At 49.3% G+C, this 12,808-nt stretch overlaps 3 protein-coding genes and 1 non-coding gene across 4 annotated transcripts; 3 read left to right on the top strand and 1 right to left on the bottom strand.

Annotated features, from left to right (window-relative positions):
• Positions 1-723: 723 nt before the first annotated feature.
• On the top strand, positions 724-3,538 carry LRP88_03952 (uncharacterized protein; the record flags this gene model as incomplete). The annotated part of the gene is made up of 6 exons (XM_083240546.1): positions 724-1,035; positions 1,092-1,537; positions 1,586-2,501; positions 2,557-3,063; positions 3,133-3,275; positions 3,343-3,538. 6 exons carry the CDS (start codon positions 724-726, stop codon positions 3,536-3,538), a joined length of 2,520 nt encoding a protein of 839 aa, XP_083103836.1.
• A 318-nt stretch (positions 3,539-3,856) lies between these two features.
• On the top strand, positions 3,857-3,940 carry LRP88_03953. The gene has a single exon. It is a non-coding gene; the product is annotated as a tRNA-Asn (tRNA).
• A 1,564-nt stretch (positions 3,941-5,504) lies between these two features.
• Positions 5,505-7,414, bottom strand: LRP88_03954 (putative MFS transporter; the record flags this gene model as incomplete). Its single annotated transcript, XM_083240547.1, has 3 exons — positions 5,505-6,436; positions 6,497-6,836; positions 6,896-7,414. The coding sequence occupies 3 exons, from the start codon at positions 7,412-7,414 to the stop codon at positions 5,505-5,507; spliced, it is 1,791 nt and encodes a 596-aa protein (XP_083103837.1).
• A 4,377-nt stretch (positions 7,415-11,791) lies between these two features.
• Positions 11,792-12,450, top strand: LRP88_03955 (uncharacterized protein; the record flags this gene model as incomplete). Its single annotated transcript, XM_083240548.1, has 3 exons — positions 11,792-11,870; positions 11,928-12,007; positions 12,061-12,450. 3 exons carry the CDS (start codon positions 11,792-11,794, stop codon positions 12,448-12,450), a joined length of 549 nt encoding a protein of 182 aa, XP_083103838.1.
• Positions 12,451-12,808: the final 358 nt, after the last annotated feature.

Genomic DNA, 12,808 nt, shown 5'->3' on the forward strand with positions numbered 1-12,808 from the left:
CCCTAGCAAACTGTGCACTAAAATCCAACATTCTTAACCTTAATAAAAACCGCATTAAAATAGCTAAAAAAACCGAAAAATTAGATTTTTAGCTATTTAACTTAAAAATAAATTATATATAATTTTTTTAGATTTTTAAAAAATCCCCTTTATAGAGAAAAAGCTATTTATACAGTGCGAATATGCTTTTTTCTAAACTACCCTATAAGAGATTTTTTAAAAATCCCGGAAAAATATATATGGTTCTTTACTCTATAAATAGCCTATACCTAATCTTATAGATTTATAGAAATTAAGCTGAATTTCCTAGAGTTTTTTAAAGGAATTTTTTATTTTAGTAGGATTTATACTATAGGGTAAAAGTGCGATGCTCGCTTGTCTGCGACGCTCGCTTATCAAGTACGTTAATCATGTCGTCAGTTTCCATAACTCTCTAGGATGCCGATTCAGGTCCTTCAAAATTCCAAAAATACCTTTTGAATAAAAATTTAGGCTTCGGCTCCGATTTAGTCCTTTCTTTAACTACATATACAGGCCAGTTTGAGCATTTCCCCAGGTCTGATCCCATCAACTACAGGGTAGGCCAAGTGCTTGGTAATCACATCCCGAACGCACGGATAAACTATAAGCCGGGCACCAAGGCACCCGAGGTTGACATCACCCTCGTCAAATCAAGGGCCTTGCGCATTCTCTCCTGGCCAATTCATCAATTCAGTAAAAATCATGACGAGCCCGGAGGTGGGATTGAAGGTAATCTTTTACCTCTATCCTTGTCTCCTCTTTGTGACTTTGTTGGGTTCCCAATGCCTCCAATTCTACCTCAGTCGCGGTCGGGAACCGCGTCGCATCGCGCTAGACAATGAGCAGAAGCAAAAGGCCGAGAGTATCCGACGAGTCTACGCGAGAGTCATCTGGTTTCTGCAATTTATCTTGTCTCTCTTGTTTGTGGCTAGTATAGCTATTGCGGCACGAGAGGCAGTTAGTGGTCACCATGACTCGGACGGCACTGTTGACTTCTCCTTCAGCGCGTATCTGGTTCGTTCTTCATCCCTTGCTACCAACGCTATTGTGCTTACTAAGATTGAATGTAGGCATCTCATGTCGGTGTATTGCTTTACTTCTTCGCAGGGTTGCTGCCAGATCCGGAAGGGCCGTGGTCTCCGAGCAGTGCGCATTGCTATGCATGGCTCGCAGGTGCTCTTCTCGAGACCGTCATCGCTGGCATCTTTTACTCCGAGAAGTCGTTGCTGCGATCTTCTTCTACCTTTCTTGACATTCTCATCATTCTAGGATTGTCAAGAATCGCCGTCTTTGTACTCATGATGGGCAGTCTTGTCTTGAGAGAGTATAAGCTGAGACCGCCTCAACCCAAGTCGGCACCAGAGGAACGCCAGTCCCTTCTCGAGAATGGCAATGGCTCATCTAGCAACTACGGCAGCGTGCCTGCGGCCCCAAATCCAGCCAAGAGAACCCAAGTCTCAGGCACCGGCTGGCTCGACTACTTTGCTGGATTCCGGGTTTTGTTCCCTTACCTATGGTGTGTAGACACAGGTGCCTATTGATTCTCTAAGCTGACCCTGTCCAGGCCCAAAGATTCGCCCATGTATCAGGTTATCGTGGTCGTTTGCCTTGTTCTCTTGATTTGCCAGCGCACGGTCAACGTCTTGGCCCCTGTGCAGCTTGGAGTGCTGGTAGACAACTTGGGCGAGGGCCGTCTGCCGTACAAGGAGATTGCCCTCTACGTTGTGTACCGCGCCCTCCAGGGCAACCAAGGAGCTCTCGGTGCCGCAAGATCCGTCCTTTGGATCCCAGTCTCACAATCACTTTTCCGAAGACTCTCCTCGGCGGCATTCGAGCACGTTTTGGGTCTTTCCCTCGAGTTCCACCTCAACAAGAAGATTGGCGAAGTCACCAGTGCGCTGAGTCGAGGTGCATCCATGAACACCTTCCTGGAGAACTTTTGCTTCCAAGTATTCCCTATGGTTTTTGACATCTTCGTCGCAGGTGTCTTCTTCTTTGCCAAGTACGACCCCTTCTACACCATCATTGTGTTCTTCATCATGTGGTCTTATATCTTCCTCACCATCTATGTCGCCAAGTACCGTGGTAAGCAGCGGAGAGACATGACGACCAAGGCACGCGAGATGGAGGCCATCAAGACGGATGCTCTCCTCGCATACGAGACAGTGCAGCACAACTGTGCCGTCTCCCGTGAAACCCAGCGATTCAAGGATCATGTGGTTGTCTACCAATATGCAGAACGCCTGGTGCAGTGGTCGCTCAATGGTCTCAACCTCACCCAGAGCTCGATCTTTACCCTCGGAACCGCTCTCCTTGTGGCTGTTTCCGCCTACAAGATCTCCATCGGCGAGCAAACGGTTGGCGAGTTTGTCAGCTTGATTAACTACTTTGTCCAGCTTCAGGGTCCTCTCAACTTCTTTGGAACCTACTACACCATGCTGCAGAACAACCTCATCGAGGCCGAACGCTTGCTTGACATTGTACGTCCTTGCTGATGTCCTGTAGATGGTTATCACGATTGCTAACTATTACCAGTTCAAGGAGACGTCTGGCGTCGTGGAAAAGGAGGATGCTATCAAGATGCCCTCGCCACGAGGAGAGGTTGCCTTTAACAACGTCAAGTTCTCTTACCAGAGCAACAAGGGCGAGCCCGTGATCAATGACATTAGCTTCACTGTCGCTCCTGGCACCAAGACGGCCATCGTGGGAGAGTCTGGTAGCGGCAAGTCGACTTGTCTCAAGCTTCTCTTCCGCTTCTACGATGTTTCTGACGGTTCCATCACCATTGACGGCCATGATCTGAGAGACGTGACGCTTGATAGTCTCCGCAAGAACATTGGTGTTGTGCCGCAAGACACGGTCTTGTTCAATGCGACTATCATGTACAACTTGCTTTATGCCAGCCCTCATGCCTCAGAGACCGACGTCTTCGCGGCTTGCAAGGCTGCTAATATCCATGACCGTATTCTCGGCTTCCCGGATGGGTATCAGACCAAGGTCGGAGAGCGAGGTCTGAAGTTGTCTGGAGGTGAACGCCAGCGTGTAGGTGGCCCATCTTGTCCCGTTTACTTACTGTGCTGTATCAGTTGGCTGACCATTTTTGACCTATAGATTGCTATTGCCCGAGCTATCCTTAAGGATGCCCGCATACTGCTCCTGGACGAGGCCACTGCGTCCCTCGATTCTCATACGGAGAGGCAGATTCAAGACGCCCTCGAGCGTGTTACCGCTGGCCGAACTACAATTACCATCGCGTAAGTAAAAGACTCACAATGTTTTCGCGATTTATTTCTATGAGGCATTTTCTGATAATCTCTTAAGACATCGCCTCTCCACCATTACGACCTCTGACCAGATTGTTGTGCTTCACAAGGGCGTTATCGTGGAGCGCGGCACTCACAATGAATTGCTTGCCCTTCAAGGGCGGTACCACGCCATGTGGGAGAAGCAAACGACCATTGAGAAGAGAGAAAAGGAGAAGCTGGACCGTGAAAATGAGTCGGAGACCACAGAGTGAAGTCCCTGATCCCTCGGCGTATAGCCATGACCTGGGGAGAGGGTAATTCGTCTTGTCGACTGCGTAGTAAAATGCGTGGATTATATGTACTTTGTGATAAATGTATTCATATCTGACTTTACCCTTAGGAATTGTTGAGAGCCATACGTGAATGGGACCATTGAAAAACTAGTTAGGTCCACCTTGGGAGAAGCTCACTACGGGAACGGTTAAAGGACTCATTCATCCCCTCGTTGATCTCAAATGTCCTGTCTTCTGGGTGTGGCAGTCCCAGCTCAAGAGGCGAGTTTGGGACCGTTGAAGCCACGCAACAACATATCCCCTGTGGCTTAGTTGGCTAAAGCGTCCGACTGTTACTTGCAGACAATCGGGAGATCGGAAGTTCGAGCCTTCCCGGGGGAGCATCCTCGTCTTTTTGCCTCGCTCTCCTTTTTGACCACCTTCTTTGCATTTATACCTGGGCCGTGTTCGTGTCCTCGAGACACAATTCATTGTTATAGATACGAGTCAGGTGTTGCGTCATTGATCAATGCACGTTTCGCTATTCCGGAATGGGCCCAAGCCCCGGACTTTACTCAGCCGGGCCCGGATGCCTTGTTGACTCCGCCTTTCAACTACCGAGACCCATTTCCTCAAGGTCAACCTTTCTACTTCGATCCTGTCTCATACTCTATCATGGAATCTCAAGAAACGGCCCCCAAGCAAAGAGTGATTCCAAGAGCTGTCAGTCACCGACACACACCAAACGTTGACGCGACACGGTGATGCTAACGACGCGTTCCTAGTGCCACAATTGCCGAGCACGCAAGGTAAGATCTACCTGCAGCCAATGGATCGACCGGTAGATGGATGACCAACAGGCTCATGCTTCTTCTGTGACAGGTTCGATGTAACCGTCTCGTGCCTTGCTCCAACTGCACCATCTCAGGGTTGGACTGCCCAAGGGGTGGCAATCCGCGCAGTGCCCGACCGCCTGAGGACGTACAGGTCAGGCATGCCACACAGGCCACGTATCAATACCTAGTTCAGAGTTGATCATCTTGAAGCAGCATACCAAGTCAAGATACGCTTTCCTACTTTGCGCGTTTTGAAGCCAAGCTTGCAGACCTTCAGCTTGAAGTCGATGGTCTGAAGGAACAGCTGCAAAACCGGGACTCTACGGACAACACGGTGCCTTCACCGCACTGCTCGAACAGTAGCAACCCAGTAGTTCGACAGCATGATGTCTTTGGAGATCACACCCAAGAAGAGGGTGACTCCTCATTTGGGCGACAGGCTTTGAATGCCATCCAAGTCGCAGAGTTGACGTCGTCCGAATCTTCACACTCACCTGCTGTTGCCCAACAACTGGCGAGTCTTCGTGATATGGCCCGGGAGCATGAAGCCTCAGGCGTGAATAGGGATGACTACATCTCGGCCCCAGTACCGGCGACTGATAATCTCAAGATGCGCTTGCCACCATCAACGTTTGTGTTGGCGATTCTGCGGGTGCTGAGAGAACGAAAAGGTTTGCCCCAGCTCAGCTTGTTAGTGCCGGAAACTAAACATCCAAGGTGTTCAACCCATTCTTTATTACTTCCATGGTGTCTATGATCGTCTCCAGATTGAAAAGTTATGCCGGCGTATCTACTTTCCTCTGGATTCTGTCTCGGCTGCCGAAGTGACTCTCCTCAACGGCATGCTGTAGAGCCCAGCACATCTATACATCGCTGCAATGTTGCAAAATGAGAAGTAAAAGTCATCCATTCTTCATAATCAGTACTAGGGTGTTTAACAAGCATGTTGACTTAATGTGTGCTTGCTATATACAAACTCGTTGCTGAAACACCAATAGGCTCCTCAGAAGAGACAAGCAGAGCATCACGATACTGTGGAAAACATAGCTTCAACTTAGTTTAGATATTATGTACTATTTGTAAATAACAGGGCATACTGGCCCCTAAAAGAAAGATAGACGAGATATCGTCTAGAAGACGTTGCCCTTTGTCTGCTTCATCTCCGAGACCTTGAGGTTTCTAATGAGAGCGACCCAGACGAAAGATGCCGCCATAAGAGCGGTTCCAGCTGCCAACATTCGGGTTTGGGCATAACCGTAGGCCTTCTGGATTGCAATGCGCTCAACGCTACCTCGGGGGAAACTCAGCTGCGTATCCAGGTTTTCGTAGATGTCGTCGAGGCTCGGCAGCGCGCTCGAAGGCAAATACATGATCAAAGCCTTCTGGAAGGTGTTGGTCCAGATGGAACCAGAAATGGTAGACCCAATGGAGCCACCGACAGTTCCAGTGACACTCAGCATAGCCAAGGCTGCTGCCACATGTTGGTGATCGACAGCTGCAAGAACCGCGAGCTGCATGCAGATGGTGAAGACACTGCCACCTATGGAGATGAAGATCTGCGTCATAACAATATATCCGACGTATCCAGTAGGGTTTCGGAAGTAAATCATCAGACCTTGGGCCAAGATATAAAGGGGAACGCCAACCCAGAGAAGCCACTTGAAGTATCCTGTCTTGCGAATGCCCCAACCAACAAGGAAGAGGAGGAAACCGGAAACGACGTTGAAAGTGTTGGCGATATATCCGGCTTCTGCGACGGAAAGATAGTTGACGACTTGCAGAAAGGACGTGAAATAGTTGTTCCAGCAGTAGTAGGAGAGCTGATACGTCAGGTCCAGAAGACAGGCACCAACCAGGGTTCGGTCAGTCAAGAAGTCGAACCTCAGGAAAGGAATTGGCGCGAGGTAGAGCTCATTCAAGGCGAACATGACGAGGAGAACGAATCCAACAACTATCATGGCGATGATGTATCCTGTAGCCCATCCGTGGGGGGCCATGGCCGCGATGTTGAACGGCAGGAGGAAGATGACCAAACCGGCGGCAAACAGGAAGATGCCAAGAGCTGTGCGAAGTAATAGGTGAGCCTTAAACAGTCACACAAGGAGAGCGGGATGAGACAAACCATCGAATTCAATAACATAGTGCCAGACGCTCTGCACAAAAGTACGCCCGCTGGGCTTCTTGGGAAGAATATTCTTCCTGGCTTTGTGTAAATTGTACTTCAAGATGCAGAACAGAGGTGCACAGATAACAGGTGTGAGGAATGCAAAAATGCCGAAACCCCAGGGCCAGTTGATGGTGTCGAGCATCTTCTCAGAGGCGTATGATCCAGCAAAGGCTGAGATCATGTAGGGGGATGACGTGAAAGCATATGCCAAGGCTCGGTTCTGCAGGTTGGTGGAGTCGGCTGTGATGACGTCGATACTGTAGATGAGACCAGTGAAGCCGACCTGGTAAAAGACCTGTTTCTCATGTTAGCATACCATACAGGTTGTCTTGCTTGTCGAGACTCGCTACTTACGTTGGCAGCACAGTAGGTGGAAAGATTCTTGCTGGTGGCCATGATAATCAAGCCCAGGTCTGCAAAGGCCACCATAAGAAGGTAGCCCTCAGCTCGACCAGCAATATCGAGGAACTTGGCCAGAGGAATGAAGACTGCAGCCGTCATCGAGCTCGCGACGACATCAATGACAGTGAGCAGTGAATGCGCCCCGAAATCGCTAGTGACATAGGGCAGGAGGCTGCCAGCAGTCGAACTCTGAAAGGCATTCAACAAGTAGACAAACCAGACAGAGATAAGCGCGCAAATCAGTGACTTCTTTGTCCACACCAGCGTGATGGCTTGCATATCCCTGACGCCTTCTGTCACATCCTCCGTTGGCACAGCATCCTCGGTGGTGGTTGGGTTTCCATCTTCGGGAGACAGACCAGCCGGACCCTTTCCATGGCTGGTGACAGGCGTGAGGTTGGTAGGCGATTCTCCAGTCGACGGGCTGGTAACCTCTGCGCTGTTAGGTCGGAGCCTGTTCCACAATCCCATGATTAAATGCTGATCACTGGGTTTGGTGTAAGGGAGCGAGGAATGTAGAGGAATTAACCTTCAAGAATAAGGAAAGAAATGAGCGCAAACTGCTCAAGGGTCACTGCTTGTCTTTAAACGACTTGACGCACGTTCAAACTAGGGGAACCCAGCTAGATAACCACGCATCTGATAAGATTTAATCATGTTGCCTCCTTTTAACCATGATCGAGTCTCCATACTTGACCGGCAGAATCGGCATCGGGGTGCGGGATGTCTGGGTTCCGTCTCCCGAGTGACAGGGATCCCAAGGCTAGAACCACCGGAGTTGGAACCAACAGCGGGTCCACAGGGTACGAGAACTTCGGAAATGCCGCGGGTCTGATGGTCAGCGTGACTTGGCCCCAATCTAATCTAATCTGATACGATTGATATGACCAAGACTTTGGGATCGGCTATGGGTAAGCTGAGCGGAAACGGCCCGAGCAGAGGTGTTGGTTGGTTCGTTACGCAATGGCTCGCGTGTTGGTGAGAACTTTCTGTGGTTCAAGCGTGGGACACAACGGAACCGAGAAGGGATGAACCGTGCTCGGGCGTGATGATTGTCGTCACTCGATCTGATTAGTCCCAGTGTCCAGTAGGAGGCATCGCAGGTCTGACGGCGATTTTGTCCGATTGGTTTAGCTCAACTCCACCGTGAGCAGCCCGATCCACCTTCACGGGTCGGACGGCACTTTATAGTGACATGATTCCACATGTTGGTTGGCTGCCAGGGCTCGAGCAAGTTCGCTTGTTGCCAGTTCGTCAGGGCCAGGGTCAGGGCCACGCAAACAACGTAGGACCGGCATGTGGCGACGTGGGATGCAACTTCTAGTCCCAACAGCGTGGGTGAATGGATCTAGAATGGAGGGTTGGAGGGCCCGTTAGGTGAGAATGTGCTATACGCGATATTCGATCATATGATGCAGGCAATTCTTCAACAGGTTTTATGGGGTTGTTAGCATCACCATGAACCGAGGATGGGCATGGCCCCAAACCGGTGTTTTCAAGACAACGGATTTATAATTATCGACTAATAGTGCCAAACCGCGGGATTGCAAGCCCGTTAGGGAAGTCTTATTCCTCTCAGAAATGACAAGCCCACACACCGCGGGATGTGCGACCGTAAATACCGGAGAGGTGGACCTGTTGTCAGCCCACTTGGTTGGGCATTGTAATCGGGAATACGAGACCGTGGGACAAGTGGCATCCCATTGAGTCTACATCTAGCAATCATCGAGAATATTTTCTTTCTCTTGGGAAGTGGTGGATACTTGATACGCTACTGAAGTTGTTCATCTAGATCGCATTTCACTGTTGCACAGTTCAGCGCTCGCCTTGCATGGAACATAGACGACTTTCGGTTGCCGGTTGCCCCGATCCGAAGATCCATCCATATTGCAAGACGGGCTCTAACAAGATTGCATTTTCCTTTTGGGGAGTTTTGATGAAGAAGAATATGTTAGTGCCGCCTTAAATGGCGTCCTGCAGCTCTAGAGATGCGTGACTGGCTGGTGCCCAGTGTGGCCTTGCTGATGTCGGGGAGCATCTTGCTCAACGATCTCATTCGTTTGCACTCAAAGCTACATTAATGGCATACCTTTACTCCAGTATCCAGTTTATGAGAAAATTGTGTTCACGGATAACCTTTCAGAAGTGACCAGCCACAAGTCATGGAACAAGGGGCGTTGTACCCCAGACCACATCTAGAATGACCAGTCGCAAACATGATCTCCTGTCTCTGGCATTGCAAATTTTAAATGTCTGCACTTCTATGGTGCGTGCTGTTGAAGGAATAGATGGGCTCCAGGGATTGTCGCACCACCATGGATGGAAGGGTGGGCAAGATGAAAAAGAAAATCAGACATTGCCCTGGAACATCCCAAGATTTCTTCCACTTTGGGCTTGAATACTGCCATAGGTTTGAGGGTTTGAGCGGTATTCGCCTCTGGTTCATTTGTTCTTGTATCAATGTGAACATTGGAGATTGTGCTCAACAGCTCCTTTGAGAGAGGTCGTTGATACCAACAACAGTAACTATTAAAGCAGCAAGAATTCGTACTTCACACCCACTTATTACATCATCAAACAGGGTAGATTCAATCTATGATATATGTCCCATTCCATCATTGGTTTGCATAACTTACTGCAGCAGAAGTTAATCATGTGTCCGAGTTCCATGCCGAGGTTCCGGGGGGTTGAAGTATTCCATCTGCGGAATATCAAGATCTGACTCTTCGGCGAGGTGACATAGAGTTCATGAGCCTATAATACAGTGATATGCTGCTACATAATATTCTTGTAGCCTCATTCTCCGTTTTCCAATACGAACGAGTTAAAAACGTGACGAGGTTGTTGAGATGGGGTGCACGGGGACGCACGCCATCTGGCTGGCCGTTTCCCAGAAGAATCCAACGTCGTTTCCACCACTTTCCCATCTGCTACAAACTACTCTGCTAGATTAATATTACTGAAACTTATTGCCCTTTTCTTTCCACCTCTTTTTCTCCCCCGTTCCTTGCTATTGTGAGATTAGGCACCCTATTCAGCTCAGGATGGCTCTCTTGCCAGCGACTTTCTCATAATTTTACCAAACACACTCTCATTCATCCCAGAGAACCTTTAATGAAAGTTTTAATCGATAACTTAGGAAATTAGCACAAAGTTTCTTAATATAAATGACCATCTATGGGCAATGAAGGAGGTTTTTTGTCAGAGATTAGGTCTCGGAGATGATCTCACACGGGACATCAATCCGCCTCTCTTCCACAGGCGCTGCAAAAAAACCATAGAAAACTTCTATACCTGTACTCACCGACTATACGTTACCAATACTTTGGCTCTTCTAGTAGAATAGCTAACTAACGAGTTATTGGTCTCGAGCAGCGCATGCATGGACGTCCATTTTAGTAGATAGACAGAAACGCTGCATCCAAGACCCCTGAGATTCACGTAATCCGCAACTGAAGTCCAGTATAAACTCGTAGGCCACCCAGAAAGAAAGATCTGGGATGTCAATACAAACTCTAACTAAGTTCAGCGACGCATTGTCTGATGGGCGCCTCGGCAAAGGCCATCAAGTGCCTGGATTCGCCCCACTCTGTTAAGCTCACACCCACACAGCATGGCTCCGCATGGGCTGCCTTGACCACATCTTGAGTGCCATGCATCTTACCTATCATCTCTGCTGTTTTGTGATAGGTGTCGTAATCTGCCGGGCCTGAATCTTGGGGTTGTCCATCTTATTGACTCACATTTGGGTCAATGGACACTTGTTAAAAACTGGCGAGCCCAGGACAATCGTCACATCCTAAGCATCAAGATCAGATTAAAGGCATCCTTACAAAGCGGGCTTTGGCGGTTAGAGCCTCCTTGGCCAAACCGTTTCATTCAGTTTTGGTCTTACGAGGCGTGTCTCAAATGAATTACAATACGCCTTGTCGTCTGCTTCGCCTTCCTTTCAGTACCCAAAGCCCACTCCCATGAGTCACGGCAGTTGAAATGGCCATGGTTTTCCTCGTCACTGTGCATACCAGGCTCCTTTGCACTCGCGTATAGCAGAGGCGTCACCACATGCTGTGTTTCCAGATCTGGGCAATGGCAACGTGTCAAGTTATTGGTTCTGGGTGGTCTGATCTTTGTTTCCTGCAGCTGCCTCAGGGCCGAAACGGGTCATCATCCTGCCGAAGCCACGATGCAAGGAATCCAACTGGTTGATCAAAGCCAGGCCTGCGGAGGGTGACGTCGCCCTCCTTTGTCTCTTCCACAAATGCAAGCTGTTCAGAAACTCAACCATGACATAGGGAAGCATAGGGCTTGAAAATAATTACAGTCAAGGCGCGCCGCTTTTCCCCAGACACCGGAAACTCCCATGCCTCTTTGCCTAGCATGGCCCCACATTCTCGTCTACCTTAACTCGTATAGAGTTACCCCAGTTCGTGGCTAAAACTGCCTTGGCGTCACCTGTAACTCTGGGCGTCCAGTTGCGTCAGTGAGCAGACCACCTGACACACTGTCATTGGTGAGTTGAGGAATCCTTCATGGGCCTTCTGTGATAGGCAACAGCCGAAAGGAATCGTTCCCCTGCAAAGCATCTCTCATGTCTTTTTGATAGGCTGGCCTTGGGGACGCGTCATGGTGCCGGCCGACCAACATGCCTTTGATATAGACGAGCTCAACATTCATTCCCAGACCTCTCGGGTCGGGGCCCGATATATCTCGGGCGTCTGCTATATAATTAGATACTCTGCGCCGTTCAAGAAAACATCTTGCGTAGCCTTAAATCGGCGATTCAATATCTTCTCCTTGACTCAATCCACCCAGCTACTGTGCACAACTGTTTCCAGACAAACTGCCAAGATGCGTTACCTTGCCCTCCCTTTCATCGCGGCCATGCTCACGTCGCCCATTGCGGCATTCGACATTTGCAAAGCCCTCCGTAAGCATCAAAATTTCTTCTTTACTGTCGCTCAGCATTGTCTAACATTCGGCAAAGACTGCTACGAGGAACCTGAGCCCCCAGCGGTATGGGTAACTCTGAAAGCTGTTGATCTCAAGGACCGGAACTACCAGCCCGTAAGTACTCCACGCCATGCGGTCATGCAATTTCTTACAGATGGTCAAACCAGACAATCCGCGTCGATCTCACAGAATCCGATCAAGTCTGTGATCCTTCCAAGGTCGAGGTCTTTATGCAGTCTCTTGCTATCGACAAGGACGGACGCGGTGAAGGCTCCATCATGCTCGACCCCGAAACGTGGGCTAAATCCTCGTGGGAGTTCTCTTGCTCAACTCCTAAGGACTCTTCCAAGGAGCACAAGCTTAGCTTCACCATTCATGCCATCAACGGTGAGGAGATTGAGAAGATGACATTCGTGACGCGGTTCCGACAGATGTGGCCCATCATCTTTACCAGCGTGGAGAGTGATTCAATGGCGGAGACGCCCGAATTCTCGCGTGGTACACTGCACTATGTGCCTGAAGGAGGGTACCGATTTGAGGATTATGAGGAGCTATAAAGTTTGCCGGGTATCATCGAGAAAGCGACCGAGTCGATTCCGGAAAACAGCGATTATAGCCTTTCCATTCGCCTATTTCCTCCCGTCCAAGACGCCGTCACGAGTATTCGAAGTGCCGGGATGCTCGGGAACAACCGCAAGTCGTGATAGGTGGCAAACAGAAACATGTTGGTAGGGAAAGCCAGATGCGATGCTTTGATATGTTTCATGAAGGATGGGGATTAAAGACAGTGATTATTTGTTCGTCGTGGGGACGCATTTAAGAATATGTTGATATGAATAGCACGTTTAGTGTATCCATAAGACAAGAGTTGACGCTCTTCATGAGAATGCAATGGAGAAACTCCCACATTGGGCC

This window comes from Fusarium phalaenopsidis, assembly GCF_050370095.1.
Source record: "Fusarium phalaenopsidis strain FUZ10S chromosome Unknown contig_32288, whole genome shotgun sequence".
Lineage (NCBI taxonomy): Eukaryota > Fungi > Ascomycota > Sordariomycetes > Hypocreales > Nectriaceae > Fusarium > Fusarium phalaenopsidis.